This window comes from Oppia nitens, unplaced genomic scaffold (genome assembly GCF_028296485.1).
Source record: "Oppia nitens isolate AA-2021 unplaced genomic scaffold, nextdenovo-longstitch-racon4-pilon3 scaffold2_pilon_pilon_pilon, whole genome shotgun sequence".
Classification (NCBI taxonomy): Eukaryota; Metazoa; Arthropoda; class Arachnida; order Sarcoptiformes; family Oppiidae; genus Oppia; species Oppia nitens.
Window position 1 is genome coordinate 8201476 of NW_026533210.1, and position 20479 is coordinate 8221954.

The 20479-nt window shown below is 24.0% G+C and overlaps 3 protein-coding genes across 5 annotated transcripts; 2 read left to right on the forward strand and 1 right to left on the reverse strand.

Annotated features, from left to right (window-relative positions):
- The first annotated feature begins 369 nt into the window (after positions 1-369).
- LOC128956001 (aromatic-L-amino-acid decarboxylase-like) lies at positions 370-4451 on the forward strand. Its single transcript, XM_054301682.1, has 9 exons — positions 370-570; positions 1360-1473; positions 1566-2013; positions 2117-2211; positions 2340-2407; positions 3028-3118; positions 3863-3961; positions 4043-4144; positions 4260-4451. Exons 1-9 carry the CDS (start codon positions 370-372, stop codon positions 4449-4451), a joined length of 1410 nt encoding a protein of 469 aa, XP_054157657.1.
- A 2636-nt stretch (positions 4452-7087) lies between these two features.
- Positions 7088-9961, forward strand: LOC128954913 (uncharacterized). Of its 2 annotated transcripts, XM_054300527.1 has the most exons (5): positions 7088-7500; positions 7583-7853; positions 8973-9228; positions 9484-9613; positions 9789-9961. In XM_054300527.1, the coding sequence occupies exons 1-5, from the start codon at positions 7471-7473 to the stop codon at positions 9912-9914; spliced, it is 813 nt and encodes a 270-aa protein (XP_054156502.1). In that variant the 5' UTR covers positions 7088-7470; the 3' UTR covers positions 9915-9961. The 2 variants fall into 2 exon arrangements, with proteins under 2 accessions (XP_054156502.1, XP_054156501.1); XM_054300526.1 differs by having other exon boundaries at positions 7088-7853.
- Positions 9962-18036: 8075 nt separating this feature from the next.
- LOC128954916 (calcium channel flower-like) lies at positions 18037-19485 on the reverse strand. 2 transcript variants are annotated; one of them, XM_054300531.1, is made up of 6 exons: positions 19418-19485; positions 19031-19317; positions 18886-18970; positions 18666-18791; positions 18473-18580; positions 18037-18364 (listed from the first exon to the last, which is right to left on the reverse strand). In XM_054300531.1, exons 2-6 carry the CDS (start codon positions 19161-19163, stop codon positions 18184-18186), a joined length of 633 nt encoding a protein of 210 aa, XP_054156506.1. In that variant the 5' UTR covers positions 19164-19317; positions 19418-19485; the 3' UTR covers positions 18037-18183. The 2 variants fall into 2 exon arrangements, with proteins under 2 accessions (XP_054156506.1, XP_054156505.1); XM_054300530.1 differs by lacking the exon at positions 19418-19485 and having other exon boundaries at positions 19031-19398.
- Positions 19486-20479: the final 994 nt, after the last annotated feature.

A 20479-nucleotide genomic window follows, 5' to 3' on the forward strand; every position in this document is an offset into this window, starting at 1 on the left:
TTGTTTGTAATATATTGATACTTTACGGGTATATAAATACTGTATTGTCAATAATTATAAATTTATTAATACTTTAATTATTGTATTATACTGTGTTTGAAATATTACTGTTAACTATATTTATATCACATAATTTAAAAATACTATTAAAAGTTTATTTTTAAAAATATATTAATAATTTTAAATAAATATATATATATATTGAATTTAATAACTTAGAGATTTGAATTGTCATAGTATAGAAGTAAACGAAAAAAAAAACAATTTATACTATTTTTTTTGTCTAAAAATATTTGTCTATCGATTTTTAGTCATTATTATTACTATTATTATCAAGTATTGAAACAAAAATATTTAAGTTGTAATCCAATGGATGCAAATGAATTCCGATCGGCCGCTAAGCAACTGGTCGACTATATTGCCGACTATTTGGAGAATATTCGTGATCGACCTGTACTACCATCAGTACAACCCGGATATATTAAACAATTGATTGGTGACTCGGCACCTGAACAGGGACAACCATGGAGTGAAATATTTAATGATATTGAAAAAGTTATAATGCCAGGGGTATGATTGAAATTAATGATTTTGTTATTTTTTACCTACATGTTTGTTAATATATATATATATATATTAATATTATTATTATTGTTAAAATATTTACTGTTATAAGTATAATATTTTTAGATTTTATATAGAAATATAATTTTGTATAATAAAATTATTATTATCTTAATCCTAGTATAGAAGTAATCAAATTTACTTTAGTATAGTAATATTATATAATAATGTTGTTCATACTATACACGAATATAGGAGTATAGGATATAATTAATCGCATGAATGGCTTGCAATTCATTGGAGTTTTCATCATCTTTTTCAGTGCCCATATCCTGGATATCAGTCTTTAAAAGATTCAGTCAATATTACCCTAATTTAAGTGATAACACATACACTTTCAATCTCATACTATTGTTACCAGAATTTGATTTATACCACAGAATACTATAAATGTTAAAAATTCCTATAATATTCTGTACAATATATATATACAGTATATAAACCATGTATTGAATTTATGAATAACAAACACCATTATTCATGAAAAAATCAATCTTTAGCTATCATTATCTTTAATATACTGTAGTAGAAAAAGCACTGATTATTATTACTTTATACAGTATTACATAACCTTTATACAATATATATATACAATATATTTAACCTTTGATTTTTTGTTGTTGAGAATGACAATAGTTTTTTTGTATAAAATATATATAGATCTAAAAATATCAGAATATTATTATAATTTTTAATCAAATTTTATCAATTATTATATTTTTTTTTTAATTATAGATAACCCATTGGCATTCACCTCATTTTCATGCATACTTTCCAACAGCCAATTCCTATCCATCAATATGTGCTGATATGTTGTCCAGTGCACTGGCAGTTATCGGCTTTACATGGGTTAGTAATATTGTATATATAATGTTAGAAAATCAATAAAAGCAAAATGGGTTAAAATGTTATATACTATATATCAATATACTAAATGTTAGATTTCAAGTCCAGCCTGTACTGAGCTGGAGATGCAAATGATGGATTGGTTGGCAAAAATGCTTGATTTACCACAACATTTCATGTTTAGCTCCGGCGGAAAGGGTGGCGGTGTTATACAGGGAACGGCCAGTGAGGCCACATATGTCACTCTTCTAGCGGCCAGAAATAAATTATTGGCACAACATAACAATAATAAAGATATACTAAATAAGTTGGTCGCCTATGCGTCCAGTCAATCGCACTCTAGTGTTGAAAGGGCCGGCCTATTGGGTGCCATTCAGATAAAACAACTGCCGACAGATGATAAGTTAAGCTTAAGAGGCGACACACTGAGCAACCAGATCCAGAAGGATAGGGCCGACGGTCTAATACCTTTCTATGTTGTGGCCACCCTCGGCACTACTAATACATGTGCTTTTGATAATTTGCTTGAAATCGGCAAAGTTTGTATGTGTTTTTGGTAGCTTTAAGTACATATATTATTGTGTTTTTTTTCTTTTTAATTTGTATTAAATTTAATGTTAATTTTAATTAAATAATTAAATAATAGGTGAAGAAGAAGAACTATGGCTTCATATTGACGCTGCTTTTGCCGGCTCGGCCTTCATATGCCCTGAATTTAGACATCATTTGAATGGTGTCGAGGTATCGAAAAAATAGTTTTTATTTTTTGAAATTATTCCGATAATTAGTTCCGGATATAATTAAATTCCAATTATAATATTCTAAATATAAATTAATAATAATATTATTTTTGTTTATTTGCTAAATAGTATGCTTCATCATTCAATTTGAATCCACATAAATGGATGCTAATTAATTTTGATTGCTCCACATTATGGTATTATTTTTATTTTAAATATATATATATATTACTTTTGATTATAGCAATAAAACTAAAATAAATCAAATCAAAATATATTTTTAAGTATTTTTAAAAATAGGAAATTTTTCCTGAAATAATTATCTTCATATTTGATCTTTTATTAGTTAATTAGTTAAATTAACGATTTTTCCATTTTTGCCAAATTGGTGATATTAATAATTTAATGCAAAAATTTAATATAATTTAAATAATTTAGTAAAATTATTAATGAAATATGAATAAACATAATGGAAAATTTTGATTGCTGATTTTTAAAAAACTATTAAACTATGTGTAATATTATTAATGCTAACTTAAAATACTTTTACTAAATAGTTAAACTGGAAATCTGTAATAGTATGCTATTTTTGTATTCATTCACACCCTAAATAAGTTACACATACAAAAAAAAAATTTAAAAAACCAAAAATATAGATACATTAGAGATAAATATTAATAGTATATAATACTTATAATACATAATATATAATACCTGGTATAACTCAATAAAATAATTTTCAAAATAATAATAATATAATAAATTATAATATTAAAAATTTTATTAATTGATTAATATTTTTTTGTTTTTCTAAAAGGATTAAAAATGCTGATTATATTGTGAACGCGTTTAATGTGAACCCAGTTTATCTAAGACATGACAAACAGGGACAGATACCTGATTATAGGGTATAATTATGATTTTTAATAATCTATAATTAATTTATAATTAATTTAATTAATATTACATTATTAACATTAATCATCTTTGCACAAAATATTAATGATGATAATTAATTAGTAAACAGTTTATTAGTTGTATGATATTTACTAATTACTAAATTGACTTATAAATAATAAATTATAATCAATATAAAAATTTTAGCATTTTTAAAATACAAATTATTTAATACTTGATCTATTGAATACATTGTAACTATAAATATTTTTAAAAAAATTATATAATATTTAAAAATTACTATTATTGAAGGTTTTCTACCCATACCAGACAGAATATTTAATTTTACTGATTAAAATATTCAATTAAAATAATATTATCGATAAACACAATTATTTCAAACAAACAAAATTATCAGACAATAAAAAAATTAAATATTCAATGTCTAGAATATTAATTAGCATTTTCTTGTTGTTTTTTTTAATGAAATTTATTAATTACAATAAATTTAGAATTGTATATTTAAAAAAATATGCAAATGGTTTTTAAGTACAGTATTATTATTATTATTGATTATAAGTTAATAGCTTTTATATTCAATAAAAATTACCTATCAGTCAATATTATTAGTATTTCCAACAAAAAACATATTTATTATATAAAATATATATCAGTATATATTTTTTTTAAAATCAATTATAATATTGTAATAAACTAAATGTCAATATATTTATATACAACACACACACACATAGCACTGGCAAATACCATTAGGTCGACGATTTCGTTCATTGAAGATGTGGTTTGTCTTCAGGAGCTTTGGTGTTCAAGGATTACAGAATCATATAAGAAAAGTACTAATAAATTAACAAAATTTAATTTAATAATGAAATAATTTTATATTATTATCACCAAAAAAATATTAATAATTGTAGCAAGTAGAATTAGCCAAATTATTTGAGGAACTGGTGGCCAGTGATGACAGATTTGAGATAATAACTAAACGAGAGCTCAGTTTGGTTTGCTTTAGATTAAAGGTATTTATTTAAAAAAAATAAATAATTAATTAATTAAAATTATTTATCGATTTATTTAGTTTATTTAAAATATTCAACTTAATTTATTTATATATATTTAAAAATCCATAATTAGGGCTCAAATGAGATCAATGAAAAACTGGTAAAACTAATCAACGACAACAAGAATATTCACGTAACGCCCACCCGAGTGGCCGGTCAGTTCATCATACGGTTTGCTGTCTGTGCCCGAACTACCGAAGCCATTGATATTGATTTTGCTTGGCGTGAGATATGCCGACTAATCAGTCAAACAATTGCCCAGTGATTTGCATATCAATTACAATACTATTAGTATTTCAACAGAAAAAAACCAATAAATTGTATTTTTTGAATGTATGTTAAATGTCATATGCATTATACGGTAATTTATATACCAATGTACTGTATGTGTAGACAATATTATTATTTTATTTGTTTTGTTCCGACGACATACTTATGAAAAAACAATTTATTTTTTTCATTATTTTAATTTATAATATCAAAGTCATTGAGAGCATAGGCTTTGCGCATATGATTGCCTTTTTCCAAATCACAGCTATTATACTGTATATACCGTATAAATGTTTGTTTTTGTCTTTGTTTGTTAAAAACTATATTTCATTGTAATAATATAGTTATTATATGTATAAAAAAATTATAGTCTCTCTTTCTAATATGTGTACTGTATGTGTAGTTTATAACTATTAATTGTATGACTGGTTTTCTGCATATATGTCAAGAAATTAGATCAAACAAAATATATCGGTCAAAATGTGTGCGAAAGCGCAACATTGGGTTTTAATATTATTATTATTATAACTTAAATATATTATATAAGTTTCACAACATATCTCATGTACTCTAAAAATTTTTGCTTAAAAAATATTTTCAGAAAGAAAACTATTTTACAATATTATGTTATTACAGTATTATATTGAGAGTGTGAATAATTGTTTGTTTTAACTGAAAATCACTCAATTAACTATAATAATTGATATATTAAAAGTGTAATTAATCAATTATTGTATATATATATATAACTGACTATATTATCACAACAACAAAAATTTCGCCACCACTTGATTAGGTGGGTCTCTGAAAATTGATAGTTATTGTAAGTATAAATATATATATATAAATTTATATCTATATATAAATACATATATAACTTATATTATATATAATGTATTATAAGTGGGTTGGCTTTTAGATAGTATTGTTGTGTTTAGTGTTATGAATAAATTGTTTATTTTTTGAACACTCATTAGACACATTTATAAATTTAAGTAAATATTTCTTAAGTGAAATTTTCCATAAACTTTAAAATTATATTATTAATATAAATTACTATTTCAATAAATCAACCAATACATCACACCACGACCCAAACGTATCATAGGATGATTATATGGTATTAATAATATTTATATCGTATAAACATATGATATATTACAGATATTTATGATTTTTATTTGTCGTATATGTATTTTATTTTATTTTTATATATACTCTATGTTACACATTATATGATTATGATATTATACATTGACTAATGATATAATGGTATTATTAATAATATTTAGTTTAATCTAATTAGATAAATCATAATTTTTAATTTTTAAAAATACAATTAAATAATTGTCTATTATAAAATATTATCAATAATATATATATATACTCTATATTATATTATATAGTTGAGTGCATTTGTTGATTATATTGACTAATAAAATATCAATAACAAAAATAAACTATTTTTTATTTATGGTTCAATTTCATAGTACATATAACCTGGACATTGGAGTTCATTGAATAGAGAGACTTATATCTCAATATTGAATCTCCAATATTTTGTAGCAGTCATATGAATCACCCTATCCTCATACCATCAAACCATTACTATACAGTACAACAACAACTACTACTATAATATCCCAGGTATTACCAGTTATAATATTATAAGTAATATATTAAATATATTTACAAAATATATACTGTATTTATGATAAATATGAAAGCCATGACCACAATATCAAAAGTCAACATTAATTTTTGTTTAGTGATAACGAGTTAGTAGTGTCAGTTGACTGTTGGTTGGATGGCATCAATTAGATGCTAGAAAAACATGTGATGTTTATTATTATTATGATTTTTGTTCACATGATTTCTACATTACTACTATGTATTCAATACATTAAATTATATGATATTTCACTTAAAGAGGAGAAATGGTGTTTCAAAATACATAAAACCCGATGTTTTTCATTGATAACCAAAAAAAATTGTGTATTAATTTATAAAAACATTTTTGAAGATTTGCTTAGCAATGTGTGTGTGGCTAATGCTAACAATATGATAAAAATATAAATAAATAAAAAGCTATCTAGATCAAATATGTATAATAATAATTAAAAGTGTGTTAAACACTGGCAAACTTAGATACTGTTAAACATTTGGGTAAATCAATAAAAGCTCATTTGATAACCCGATAACATAGTTATTATAGTAGTGTATTCCTACTACTACTTATGTATGTACCACACATACCGACCCCTTTTAATACCGTATAATAAAGTATATAAACTTATACTGTACTGTGTGTAAAGTGCATCTCATACTTGTTGTTAGTTTAATAATACAGTATACCTATAAAAATCCTATACAACTGTATTAATCAGTAGTAGTAGTAGTGTAGGTGTCAAAAATTTTAAAAAACATTTCGCAATCTTTTTTAGCCCCCAAATAGGATTAAAAATATCATTCAGTATTTAATCTGCAAGTGTTGGCTCTTTTTAAAAAACTAACAAAAAATAGTCTATTAAATAGTGTTATAATAGTTTTAAAGTGTAATCCACTAAATAAAAAGTAGTGAAAGTTTAATGAACTCTTCAATACATAAGAGTATTAAAGAGAGAGAGAGAGAGGTGTCATTCACTTATGTTTTTTAATACATTGGATGACTATTACTACTAATACTATAAGTGAATGAAAAGCCTAACCAAACACACTGTCAGAGAGAGACTGACTCTCACTTAACTGAACGAACGGTTCGACTCAATGATCGAACGGGTAGTTCACGCGAATCCTATGTATGTGTTGTGTATTAGCTCCGGGAGTCAACTATTCAACCGTCCAATGAGTGTAGAATCTGTAGTATATTTTTAACACTACTTTCCACACACATAGCCATACCATCCCTTGAATGCCAGCAATGAGTCAGTCAATGATTTTTTGAGTACTGTTTGTGGCGGAGATTTAAGGGACCGATCAATGATTGCATTTTATTTGAATACCAAACACATTGTATGACTGACTCTGACTTCGACTGTCTGTCTGTCTGTTGAATCACTCTTTTCATTATAAATGTGTTAACTCTTCACACATATGAGTGACACTTCTTCTCTGACTTTGTTGCAGACAATGACCACAACGACAGCCACAACAACAACAACAACCAGTACTACAGCATTGACTGATACTGTCTGTCATATTGTTTCCGAGTGTACCGTTTGTGGCCAACAACGACCCGACGATTCATCACAGAGTAGTTGTCCTCCACTACAACAACAACAACTGAAATCCTGTTGTTGTCTGCAATCGTCTAATAATAAAGATATCAACGAAATACAAGACGACCACAGAAACCAAATCAACGACTTCTTGAACGCTAATCATCACAACAGCAACGGTATGTCAATGATGTGACCATTAATTTGACTAATAATATATAAAAATATATTTTTTGATAATAACTTAATTTATTTAAAAATAATATTAACTTTAAAAAAATATATTTATGTTAATTAATAGTATTTCACAATTATTTTTTTATTGTAAAATACAAATGTTTTTTATTTTTTTTAAACGTTAATTACTGTTAATTATTATGAGTTAGTGTTAGTTATGTTTTGAAATCTTAATGAATTTTTTTAATTTTATAGTTTTTGTTTTTTATATATAAATAGGATATAAATAAATAAAAATTGTTAATTAATTTTAATTTCTATAGAAAGAAAAATTTCCCACTTTTTATGGCAATTTGATTTAAGTTATTATTATTTTTATTTATTATTTAAATGCTAATTATAATACAGTATTTCAAATAACCTTAAAATATTGGCAACAATTTAAATTATATTAATTTCAAAGTAAATGTAATTTTATTTTTTTTCATTGTTGTTGTTATAAATTAGATTTTAATTGTAATCTAAAATTAATGAAATACTTGTTGTGTATATCATATAAAAACGCGGTTTGAAATGTTTTTTTTAAAAATAATTATAAATATATTTCATATACTATTTTATTTGTACTTTTATTATCAGTATAATTATTACTTAATATTTGCAATTGAAATCAATATGATTAAAACAATTGTATGAATAATGATAATATGATAGTTATTATGTTTTTCTATAAATAGCAGTTTTCTCACTATAAATATATAATGATAATAATAATTTCATTATATCCTGACTTTATATAATCATAGTTAGTGCTAAAAATATACACCAAACTGGAAGTGATGTATATTTGACTTTCATTGCAATTATTATCATTCATATAACTAAAACACATACAACAAACACTTTCATTAATACAGTATTATTATTATTTTTATAATTATAAAGTTAATGAAAAGTTTCTCTTAATTATCTGAAAGTGATTTATTTATAAAGTTAAGGAACTGCTTGTGTGTCGTGTTTAAGGAACTGATAAAAAAATATTTAGTCTGACATAAAAAAAGGATTGTCTATATATATATATATTTCAAATATATATGTTTTTATTGTATTGTTATGTCTAGAGTTTCAAATCCGTCACTCGAAGTCTGATCCAGTGATTCATTCATCACATAATAACTACAGATTTTATATCGAAAGATCTGATATCGATAGCAATAGTGATCTAAACACCGAAATCAATACAACACTACTCTATCCTCGTTGGTTTTCATCGTCGTCATCGCTATCATCGATGGACTCAACAATTAGTGCCGAAGATTTTATCCATGAAATGGTTACCATCGAAGGTCTCCGAACAGTATACAACTCATGCTTCGAGTAAGTCATTCAATTCATCCATTCATTCAATTATTTATTTATTATATTCCGGTAATTATAAGGTTATTAATTAAGTTTTTTGAAAAAGCGAGAGATTTTCAATGATATAATTTTTTTCAATCATATTTTGATTGTATTATTAGTTTGTTTTATATATATACATATGTATATATATATATATAATTAATTTTTTATAACTGTTTTTTTCTGATGCAATAAAAGTTTTGATGATTGTAATGGATTGTAATGTTGCAGATGTGGAGTGAGTTGGCATCAGAATCACGTCACCCTTGACTGTAGTGAATGCGGTGGTTATGCTATGTCTCGTCCCTGTCCTGAATGTGACGGCAAATGCGACTCCCAATGGCAACGAAACCTAAGAGCTGTACGTCTACATCATTGCATATTATTAGATAATTATATATATATTTAGCTAATCTGGCATTTAAATCAGTTTTTAATTATTGAATTTTTTATGAGTTATTATTATTATGTTGTATAATGAAAATATAATTATTAGTTTGAATTTTAATGGATTGTTGTATATTTTTTCTGTGTAGACTCATGAGCTCCGAAAAGCTCAATGGGTTGGCCAATGCAACCAACGATTGACAACAAATGAATTGCGAGACTCATCCACCAAATCATCATCACATCCACAGCTTATATCATCGTTAAAAGTTTAACAATAAATTGAAGCACTCTTTTATTATAGCAAAATATTAAATGAATATATATGTTAGTTAATATATAAATCTATATATTTATATATAATTTATAATTATATTATATATTTTACATAAGTAATTTATAACTCAAAAAACAAAAGTTTGTAATTTAGCTATTATTTACAACATATATGATTGATATATATATATATATAAGTTTTTTAAGATGTGTGGACCAAATTTTTATATAAAAAACACTTTTGTAATGCTTTTACATATTTTAGTCTATTTATATGCAAAGTATATAAAGATCATAGTATATAATTTGGTGCATAAAAATAATATCTAAATAGCAAAAATTATAATTTATTTATATTTTATATATACTGTATTCAATATTTTCAATTATACATATGATATATGTATATAAAAATTTAGGTTATATCGTAGAATATATATACACATAATATTTATATCGTTTTTTCTTATAATATTAATAATATCGAGTCAAACATTTGCCAAAATTATCATTTACTAACAATGCAATTGTGCCTTTTATTTTAAATTGGGATGTAATTGATATTATTTTATGATTAGTAGAGTAACAAATAATTTGCAGTTATTTATAAATTGCAGTACATTTGTATTATTTTTTTCTGAATCCAAAATTTATTTGATATTATGTACGAATTCAATGTGTGTGATCCCAATCGGAACTTCACTTTTTTTAAGTGTTTGTTTAAAACAAAAAGTTTATTTTATTTTTATTTTTTCTTATATCTATAAATAAATACAAACCCATTGAGGAATTGAGTGCTTTATTTGTCTCTATTTATGAGTTAATTATTTATAGTAAACATTTATTATACACTGAAAATATATATTTTAATAGTATTCATTTTTGTCTATAAATAATTTATTTTGAAAATTTTTTATTTATTTTTCAATCTATTTATCAAACAAACAACAAATCATGAAAAATATATTTAACAACTATTTAAACATTAGATATGTTGAAGTGACAAAAATAACAAAATTGATAACATTATATCATAGATAATCTTTTGCTCATATATATATAAAACCATATATATTAAATTAAAAGTAACATTAATGTTGATAATTTAAAACTACATATATATTAATGTTTTACTGTACACACGATTATTATATTACAATTTATAATTATATGCGACACTTGTATGTCTGGTGAGTGTGTTTCAAAAAACAAACATTTTAATAAATAATTTAAAAATATCATTGTATTAAATCCATAGAGTCATCAAAAGACGTCAATAATTATGGTTTTTATTTTTTTATAAGTTTGATGAAAAAACTCAAAAATTATAATTATTTATTATTATTATTATTATTACTACTACTACTACTAAATAATAATAATAATAACTAACTTAATGATTGTAATTCTTGTGAACTCTTTAAATTAAAAATATAATTATAAAATAATAAAAATTTGAAATTTCGAGAAACATAAAAAAAAGACATTTGATTTTATTATTTTTTTGTTATTTAATTTAATTTGTTTTTCATTTGAATATATTATTATTAATAATAATAATAATATCGTACGGTATATTTTTTTCTAATAATAACAAAATCGGATGACAATAGTTATTATTTATATTAAGAGTTAATATACAGAGTATAGTATATCACAATTATTTGCCCTTCAATTTGATTATTATTAGTTTCTTTATTATCATCAATAGACTATTTGACAATTATATATGAAATTATAGACATTTGTTTTAATAAACAAAAAATAAGTGCAAATATTGTAATCAATTTTTTTTATTGAATATATTAAGAGATAATAAAAAAATCATTTCTAAGTATTGCTTATTTAATTTAGTAATACAATCATTAACCTCTTGTGTGCGGAAAACCATTGTTTTTTAGTACAGCAAAAAAAGAGAGTTTTGTTTGAGGAAAAAATCGTGTCATTAAAAGTACTTTTATTTTATTTTATTATTAACTTATCATTAATTTTTTTATATAAATTATAACTTTCACTCCCAGACACACAAATATATATACCTGTATACACCCAAGCATTGAGGCATTGAAATCAAGTCAATGATTTTCAATTTTTTGACACTACTTTATGAGGCAGTCATTGTTAACTTGAAAAACATTTGATATTTATTTTTATTCATAATAATAATAATGTGAACATAATTTTCCCAACTTTTCATTAAAATAAAATTTCTGAGTTATCATTTTTTTTGTTGTATTGGTTTAATTTTTGTGTTTAATGTTATAATTAATTTTATTTTAAAAAATTCTATGACCTGAGACAATGTAAACTGTCGATGAAGCAATATTTCTATTTATATAATATTTATCATAATAATAATAATAATAATAATAAAATTATTGTAATGATAATATATCATATTTATATTACAGTATAATATATAATACCAGACTATTGTACTTTATATACTATTTAAATATTTTATAGTAGAAGTAGAAAATTAATAGACTTTTATTTTATTATCACATTTTAGACTTTTTTCAATTTCTATGTCCGATCAAAAAAATATATACGAAAAAAATATAAAAGTTTAATGAGTTTAACACTGAGTTCAATATTATAATATCTTTTTTATCATTTAGTTAGTACTGTATTTTATAAATTTTAATAAACAATTATGAATATAATTACTGATATACCGGTAATTATATAAATAATGACATTTTTTGTCACTGTATTTATATTAAACTATTTGACATTTTAGTTATTTTAATTAGAAAAAAATAATAATTAAAAAATAGTTTTTTCATTATTTTCAATACACTTTATTTTATGATTTACTGATGATTTTTTGTTGGTGTATTTGTATTGTATTTTTTTGAAATTGTTTTGAGAAATCTAATCCGACTTTTTATTTGCTATACTATTACCCGATCCGTTTCAATATCTATTGTACATTAAATTTTACTTTATTATACTAATTATATTAGTATATATCATATATATAAATTTTATTATAATTTATATTTATTGATTTTATTATTTTATTTATATATGTGAATTATTAACTATAGTAAATTATATTATATATATTGATTTAATGCTAAAGTCAGCAAAATTCAATGACTTAGACATACTATTAATTTTATGATAAAATAATAAAATTATTACAGTATTATTACTATAGTATTTTTTGTATTATTAGACATAAAACAACAATAATTCATAAAGATTTTTATTAAATGATTTATTTTATTTATTTTAGACCACTTTATTGACTGAACCAAAGTTTAAAATAAATAGCACTGTTTATCGTCTATCAAATAACCTAGGATAATTTATACGGGAAATAAATATATATATATATAAATAAATTGAACTTTAGCTGTTAGTACTTATCTTACAATACTGTTAATTATAATTAAAATATAGTATTACTTATATATGAAATTAATTATAAATTAAATATTAATTAATTGGGATTTTTTTTCTATAACAATTTATATATTTTTAGTTAATATTCCTCAATAGTTATCGTTATAATAGCATTTATTAATAAATTGTATCTAAGTATTTATATTTTTATCTAGGTCAATTTACGTTTTTATCTGACCTTAAATTCCTACACAATTTGGCACTAATAGTTTAGTCTAAATTTTGGTCTAAAAGTTTAAAAATAGTGATTAAAATGCAATCGATTATGAAACTATATATATAAAATAATTTATATACATTACATCAATACAATAGTGTATACAGTAATTTAGATTACAGTTAATAAATAAAAAATTAATTAACATTTTGCGAAATATTTTTTTGTGTCTCAATTTTAATTATCTAAATAAACTTGATCAATATAAACATGTAACTAAACATACATAATACGTATGTACAGTATACAAAAAAACATACATAATTGCATAAACAAAATATCATATTTAGATAACAGTTGACAAAAACAAAAAATTTTATAATAATTAGAAAATGTAGTTAAAAATTATATTTATAGAAATAATAATAATTAAAAATAACTGATGTAATTTTTTTTAGAAAATTGATATTTGTTAAAATATGTACAATTATTTATTTTTTTGGTAATCACCAGTAACTTAATTGAATTGTAACAGGTAAATTTATCTATTTAAAATTGTTAATTTACTGTATTATTACAGTCTATTAATAGCCACAATTCAAAAGAAAACAATTAAAAAATAAATATTTTTCTAAAGAAAATAATTAACAGTCAATAATAAACAAATTAAAGCAATAAATTTGGGTTTTTTACAATTTTTTATTTTTTTAAATTTTAATTTTAGAAATTAATTTATAATGATTAATAATTGATCCATAATAACATTTAGAAATATTTTAATATTAATACAAACTATCTAAAAAAGTCACATTTTAATATATTGAATTAATAAAACAAAACTAATTAATCAGATATAATAACTTTTATCCAATTTAGTTTTTTTAAATATCATTGATAATTTAGTAAATGAATTTTTAAAATATCATAAAATATTAATTAAAAAATTAAGCTAATAAAAAGTTAAAAATAAATTTAGTACTAAATATTATAATTAGATATTTATAACTATTTAATTAATAAAAAATTATAACCATTGAGCTATTATTGAATTAAATGTTCAAATAATTATTGATTATATATTTATGATATAATTGTGCTCTTCATATATGATTAGAACCGTTAGATTATTTGAACAATTATTCAGATTTTGCTGCCAAAGCCTTGGTTTACATTTGGATCAATTGATTGAATTGTTGGCCGATTATCGGACGCACTTGTTTGTAGCAATTGTTGAACAATAGGCTGCTGCTGACCATTAGTGGTAAACCGATGGCCACCTCTACTACTAGGGATTAGAATCACACCTCCTGTACCGGACCAACCACTACCTAAGCCGGACAATTGTTGAATACCACCACCACTTCCTCTTAGCGGTATGAGTCCATAACCCGATCCCAAATCAATCAGACCATTACCAACATTCAATGGTGTTAGCGCTTGTGAGCTGACAATACCCCCGTGTGATTGTGCGGGTGCGCCACCGATACGGATTCCGCCTATTCCGGCCCCACCCGAAGCACTAACTTGCGATCCTTGAGATGGATCAGCGACAACACTTATCGGTGGTTGAAGTCTCACTCCTTGAACACCCGAAAAGCCTCCATCAGCCGGAAATATCTGAATGGGTCCATGAGATTGGACGGGTGCTTGCGCTACACTGACTGTCGGTTTAACTGGTCTTCGCCTGATAACGGGTCCAACGGGTCCAGCAATGCCCGGACTAACAATTCCAGGTCCGGCTACTGGCGGTCGAGAAACTGGTGCTACAGCTGGACCTATGGGTACTGGTCGGACAACTGGTCGCACTGTTTGAATATTATCCGGACGGGGCGGGTGTCTTGACGGTGTCCACGCGGAAACTAACTGTGCGGCAGTTGGAGCCGACGATACGAGCTGTACGTCCGCTGGATTTTGCGATTCCGTACCGATTTCATTGGTCACAACATTAGCTCTTACAAAAAAATAATTAAAATAAAGAGTTTTTAAAAAAAATCATTTTTCAAACTAATTAATTATTTGATAATTTTAACAATACAATCGGTTATATCATAAATTGAAAAACATTAATACCTGAAACCATTTTCATCGGCAACGTATTCAACCCGTCTTTGTTGTCCATCGGCTCCGACTAAAGTATAAAACCCGGTAATTCTTCCCGAAGCGTCTCCTTTATAATTACACATTAAATTAATTAGTTTTAAAAACACTTTTTTAGTTAAATTAAGTAGAGTTAATAGATATTATATAACAATTTTCAAATAATGCCAATAATAACTTAGTTTAATATATATATTTTTTTGTTAAAATTTTAATAAATAAATAAATAAATTAATTAATTAATTAAATACCAGTTTCTTCTCTAGAGCTGGAACTTCCATCTTCATTGGCGGCACTAATTTAATTAATTAATTAACCAAATAATCCGTATAATTAATAATCCAATTGAAAAATTTGTTTAATTAATTAAAACATAATATTTTTATTAAAACCTGTAAGCAAATGAATAAGGTTCTGGTGCCGGATGTTTTTCCTCATCACGAGCTAACTGTCCATTGATTGACAAAATGCAACTCAAAAATATAAAAATCTGAAAATTAGATTTATATTTTTTGGTTAAAAATATATATACAGTATAATTAAACTAAATTTTTGTATAAAACATTTATGTGTAAAATCATACCCAAAACATTTTTCTAATTAATTAGAATATGATAATATAATAATAATTATTAACTTATTTGAAAACAAATTCTTTGAAATGAAATGGAAAGTTATGGAAAAGTTATGGTCTTTATATATATGAGCCCAAAGGGAGTCATCATATAATACCTGTATAATAATGATGAGTGCCGTCCCTGAAGTGTTGTTCATCACATGAAAAGAAGTGACCCATTAATAATCAGACACTGATTTTCGTTCAAAAAAAAGATATACTATTTCTTTCCTTATCAGATGATATATATATATATATATATATATATATATATATATATATATATATATATATTGTGTATATATATTAGTGACGGCAATCATATGCTAAGAAAAACTTATGCAAAGCTTTTTTAAGAAAGTAATTAATTTTAATTTTTTAAAAGAAATAATAATAATAACAACAAAATTAAGATAATTGCAGAATAGGATCACTATTTTTTCCAAAAAAAAACTGAAAATTACTCTAAATAAATATAGATGTATTGTTTTCCAGTCTATCAATTGTTATATATAAATATTATTTATATACTGTATAATTGCAATGCAAATCAATTTAAATTTAAATTTGTTATATTTTGTTTTGTGTTGTTATACAAACATAGTTTGTTTTAGTTTTTTGAAAATATCAATTGTTTATGTAATACCCCATACGTGTTTAAACTATATTTAAAAAGGTAGTGTGTGTGCGTATGTGTGTGTGTGTGTGTGTGTGTGTGTGTGTGTGTGTGTGTGTGTGTGTGTGTGTGTGTGTGTGTGTGTGTGTGTGTGTGTGTGTGTGTGTGTGTGTGTGTGTGTGTGTGTGTGTGTGTGTGGCATATAATGAAATATAAATTCAGATTATTTACTTTCACCTCTAAAAGTGGTGATCACTTTAAATGAATAAATATGACCCGAGGGTATGAGATATCGAGTTTTAACTGTTTTCTTGTTGTTGTTGTCTTAATATTATTATTTTGCTTCAAAAAACTTTAATCTCTTTAAATGAAATGATTGTAAAAAACAGTTGTTTATTATATATCCTTTTATCCGACAAAAAAAGGTAATTGATTTCTAGATGATGTAGTTGTAAATGGATTTAATGTATGTGTCGGTAGTTGTGGTGACTCTCAGAGAGTACTAGTTTTGGCACAACAGTCGGTCGGTGGGGAACCAGACATAATCACTAGACTATCCAATGATAGATAGATTTAAATTCATACTAATTTTAATAATAATAATAATAAATTCAGAAAAAAATTAAAATTTCCAAATAATTTTTGTCCAAATAAATTAAAATCTCAATAATATTAACATTTAATCCCTTCCTGTAGTTACTGTTTATAAATTAACTCTGAATTTAAATTGAAATTTTATATTTTATTACTTTCAAAAAATTTATTTATAAGTTATTCAAGTAATTATGATAGTTTAGTTTTTAAAAAAATAATTCACAGAGTAAATGGTTTTCATCTAGATTTTTATTTTATTTTTAAAAAAATAAATATTAAAATACATATTAGTATTTTTAGGTAAATTATATTAATCTCATTTATATAAAAAATATGTCAAGGTATTAGATATAGTTTAATTTTAAATTTCAATAATAATTAAAATTGAATTTTACATACCGTAATAACTTGTAAAAATATATAGTTATAATATAAAATATAATATAAAAAATATATTTTTTTAGATGCAAAGCTTAGTAAAAAATCAATATAGTTTCTTATATACAGTACATATATATTGTATATATATATACCAGTATATGTAAATATATTTACGGTAATATTGTTATTTACATTAAAATTACTGTAAAATGCTTTCAAACAAAAAAATTAAAATCAATATTATATTATGTTGTAATTGTGGATTATAAATATATAAGAAATTAAAATTTAAAATCACAAGTTTTTTTTAATAGTTAAACGAAGGCCACAAAACAGATGTTTTTTTTAAAGAAAGTTATATAAAATAAATTAATCTCTGATTATTTAAATTGTTTAGTAGTGGACGGACTGGTTATAGGGTCCGCTAATTGTGTTGGACTGTTGTGGGGTATAGGCTGTATAGGCTGGCGGTGGGTCTGTGCCTTTGGGAAGCTCTTCATTTTGGACGAGTACTGCACTCGGCTTTTCTGATACAACTGTATTGGCGTTGACTCTCATCTCATCCAATGAAGCCCTAAATTGTTTGATTGAAATAACAAAAAATATATAAATAAATACAATGATAATCTTCACACTTATAGATCATCGGATCAATCAATCAATCAATCAATTAATCACTCACTTTCTGCCCATAGCCATCATCAAGTATAGGCCACAACTGATTAATATGAAACCGCACGACAAAAATGTCGTCAAACCAATACAGAAGAAGAAGGGAATGGCGGCAAAACTAAAGACAGACAATCAATAATTAGATATTAATTACTTAATCAATCACTTAAATTGTAAAAAAATATCAAAAAACTAATGATTACAAGAGATAGACAGTGGCTTTAATCCAATGAGGTTTGGCCTCCAAATAGCTGGACGGAGTGTACGCGTGTTGAAAGTACGTGCAAAAACAGGGCGCCTCCAAGACTATCATAAATGTGCCCTCAATTCTAGTATAAGGTTAATAAAAACACAGAAAAATCAGATAATCAGAAATGACAGGTTGTTGTTGTTGTGGACACCAATCAATCAATCAATACTTACGCCAATAGACCGCCGGCCAGAATACAGGTAGCGTTCAGACCCAACAAACTGGTGAACAAACTTAAGACACCGATAAATATGGCGACTATTATTAAAATACAGATTATTTGTAGTTATATTATAAACAAAAAATGAATTGACATACATATGCCCGCAATAGTGGACACCACTTTAGCTCCGGTACTCATAAGCCACGGCACGTCCGACTGGGGCGCCGGTGGCGGCGATAAAGTGGTCGCCGTAGTCGGCGTCTGGGAATTGGATCTCAAGAAATTCATCTCTTCAGAGGCGCTAAATATGGGATCAGTTGTTGATTTTGTCTTCAATTGTATATATCATATGATAATTTAATTCAAGACAACAGTTGTTATGTATAATAATAAAAAATATCCTAAAAAAATGTTTCAATACTTCCGACAAACTTATGTTTAACTAAAAAACAAATAATAAAATGTCTATAATTTTTTTGTTGAGATAATAATAGACAGTAAGTAATAAATGGCTAACAATACTGTAATAATGTATTACATACACAATGTATACGTTTTTTTCAAGCAATTTATTGTTTGATAAGAAAAATTATATCACAAAATACAGTATTATTAATAATAAATGGCTTTTTTAAAAATGTGAATAAATATCAGTTAATACATTATATATAGTATTAACAATATTAATGGCAATCGAGTATTGTATTAATTAAAAAATAAATAAAAATAGTAACTCAAGTGTCTAATCATAAAATTATTACACAATTTATTTGTCAATACATTATAAATGTATTGTTGTTGTTATGAAAACAAACTGATAACACGTTTCACTCGTAATAATAATAATAATGTCAAACACAAACTGAGTGACGAAATTAATGACAATTTTTTTGTGTATTAAACATATATTAATGGCTCGACTTTTAAAATTGTTATAAAAATTGTTAAGAATTTTTTTAAAATTACATTATAAGTGATACAAACTTTTTGTTTAATTAATTTTATTTTATTTATATATATTACAAACTTTATAACATACAGTAAATATGAGATAATTGGAAAATAATTATAATATCAAATACTATAGTATTAATAATAATACTAGTATTATATAATAAGCAAATTGTTTCTCTAAAGTTTTTGTATAAATTAATTTAATAATAAATATTTAAATCATCTTTTCTACTAAATTTTCCATAAAAATATAATACTGTAATAAGTTTTTATATAAAATTATGTATTAAATATAATATAATACAATCCAACACAATATAAATATTATTATAGACTATTATCAGTTTTCTAATAAAAATTTTAATATCATATATAATTTTTTTTATTACTATTAAAACTAGACATTTAAATGAAGTAACTTCTATTACTTTATGTAAATATATAAAATTAATATATAAATATATAATTTTTATTATTAATTATAAGTATAGTACTTTTTAATTATAAAAATAAATCTTTAAATAAATTTTTATTTTTTGTTTATAAAAATAATACTACGCTATTAAAAATTTAATGTAAATTATTTTCCAGGATATATTTTAATTAACATATATTTGAAGTTACAATTAATAATTAATTAAAATTTAATT

Excerpts from the sequence above, each read along its gene's own strand:
- LOC128956001 (XM_054301682.1), top strand. The coding sequence starts at position 370 with ATGGATGCAAATGAATTCCGATCGGCCGCTAAGCAACTGGTCGACTAT. Across the intron at positions 2,014-2,116 it reads GCTTGAAATCGGCAAAGTTT|GTGAAGAAGAAGAACTATGG; the intron begins GTATGTGTTTTT and ends ATTAAATAATAG. Across the intron at positions 3,962-4,042 it reads TACAGAATCATATAAGAAAA|CAAGTAGAATTAGCCAAATT; the intron begins GTACTAATAAAT and ends TAATAATTGTAG.
- LOC128954913 (XM_054300526.1), top strand. The coding sequence starts at position 7,550 with ATGAGTGACACTTCTTCTCTGACTTTGTTGCAGACAATGACCACAACG. Across the intron at positions 7,854-8,972 it reads TAATCATCACAACAGCAACG|AGTTTCAAATCCGTCACTCG; the intron begins GTATGTCAATGA and ends TGTTATGTCTAG. Across the intron at positions 9,229-9,483 it reads GTATACAACTCATGCTTCGA|ATGTGGAGTGAGTTGGCATC; the intron begins GTAAGTCATTCA and ends GTAATGTTGCAG.
- LOC128954916 (XM_054300531.1), bottom strand. The coding sequence starts at position 19,163 with ATGAATTTCTTGAGATCCAATTCCCAGACGCCGACTACGGCGACCACT. Across the intron at positions 18,581-18,665 it reads AAAGCCACTGTCTATCTCTT|TTTTGCCGCCATTCCCTTCT; the intron begins GTAATCATTAGT and ends GTCTGTCTTTAG. Across the intron at positions 18,365-18,472 it reads ATGATGGCTATGGGCAGAAA|GGCTTCATTGGATGAGATGA; the intron begins GTGAGTGATTAA and ends CAAACAATTTAG.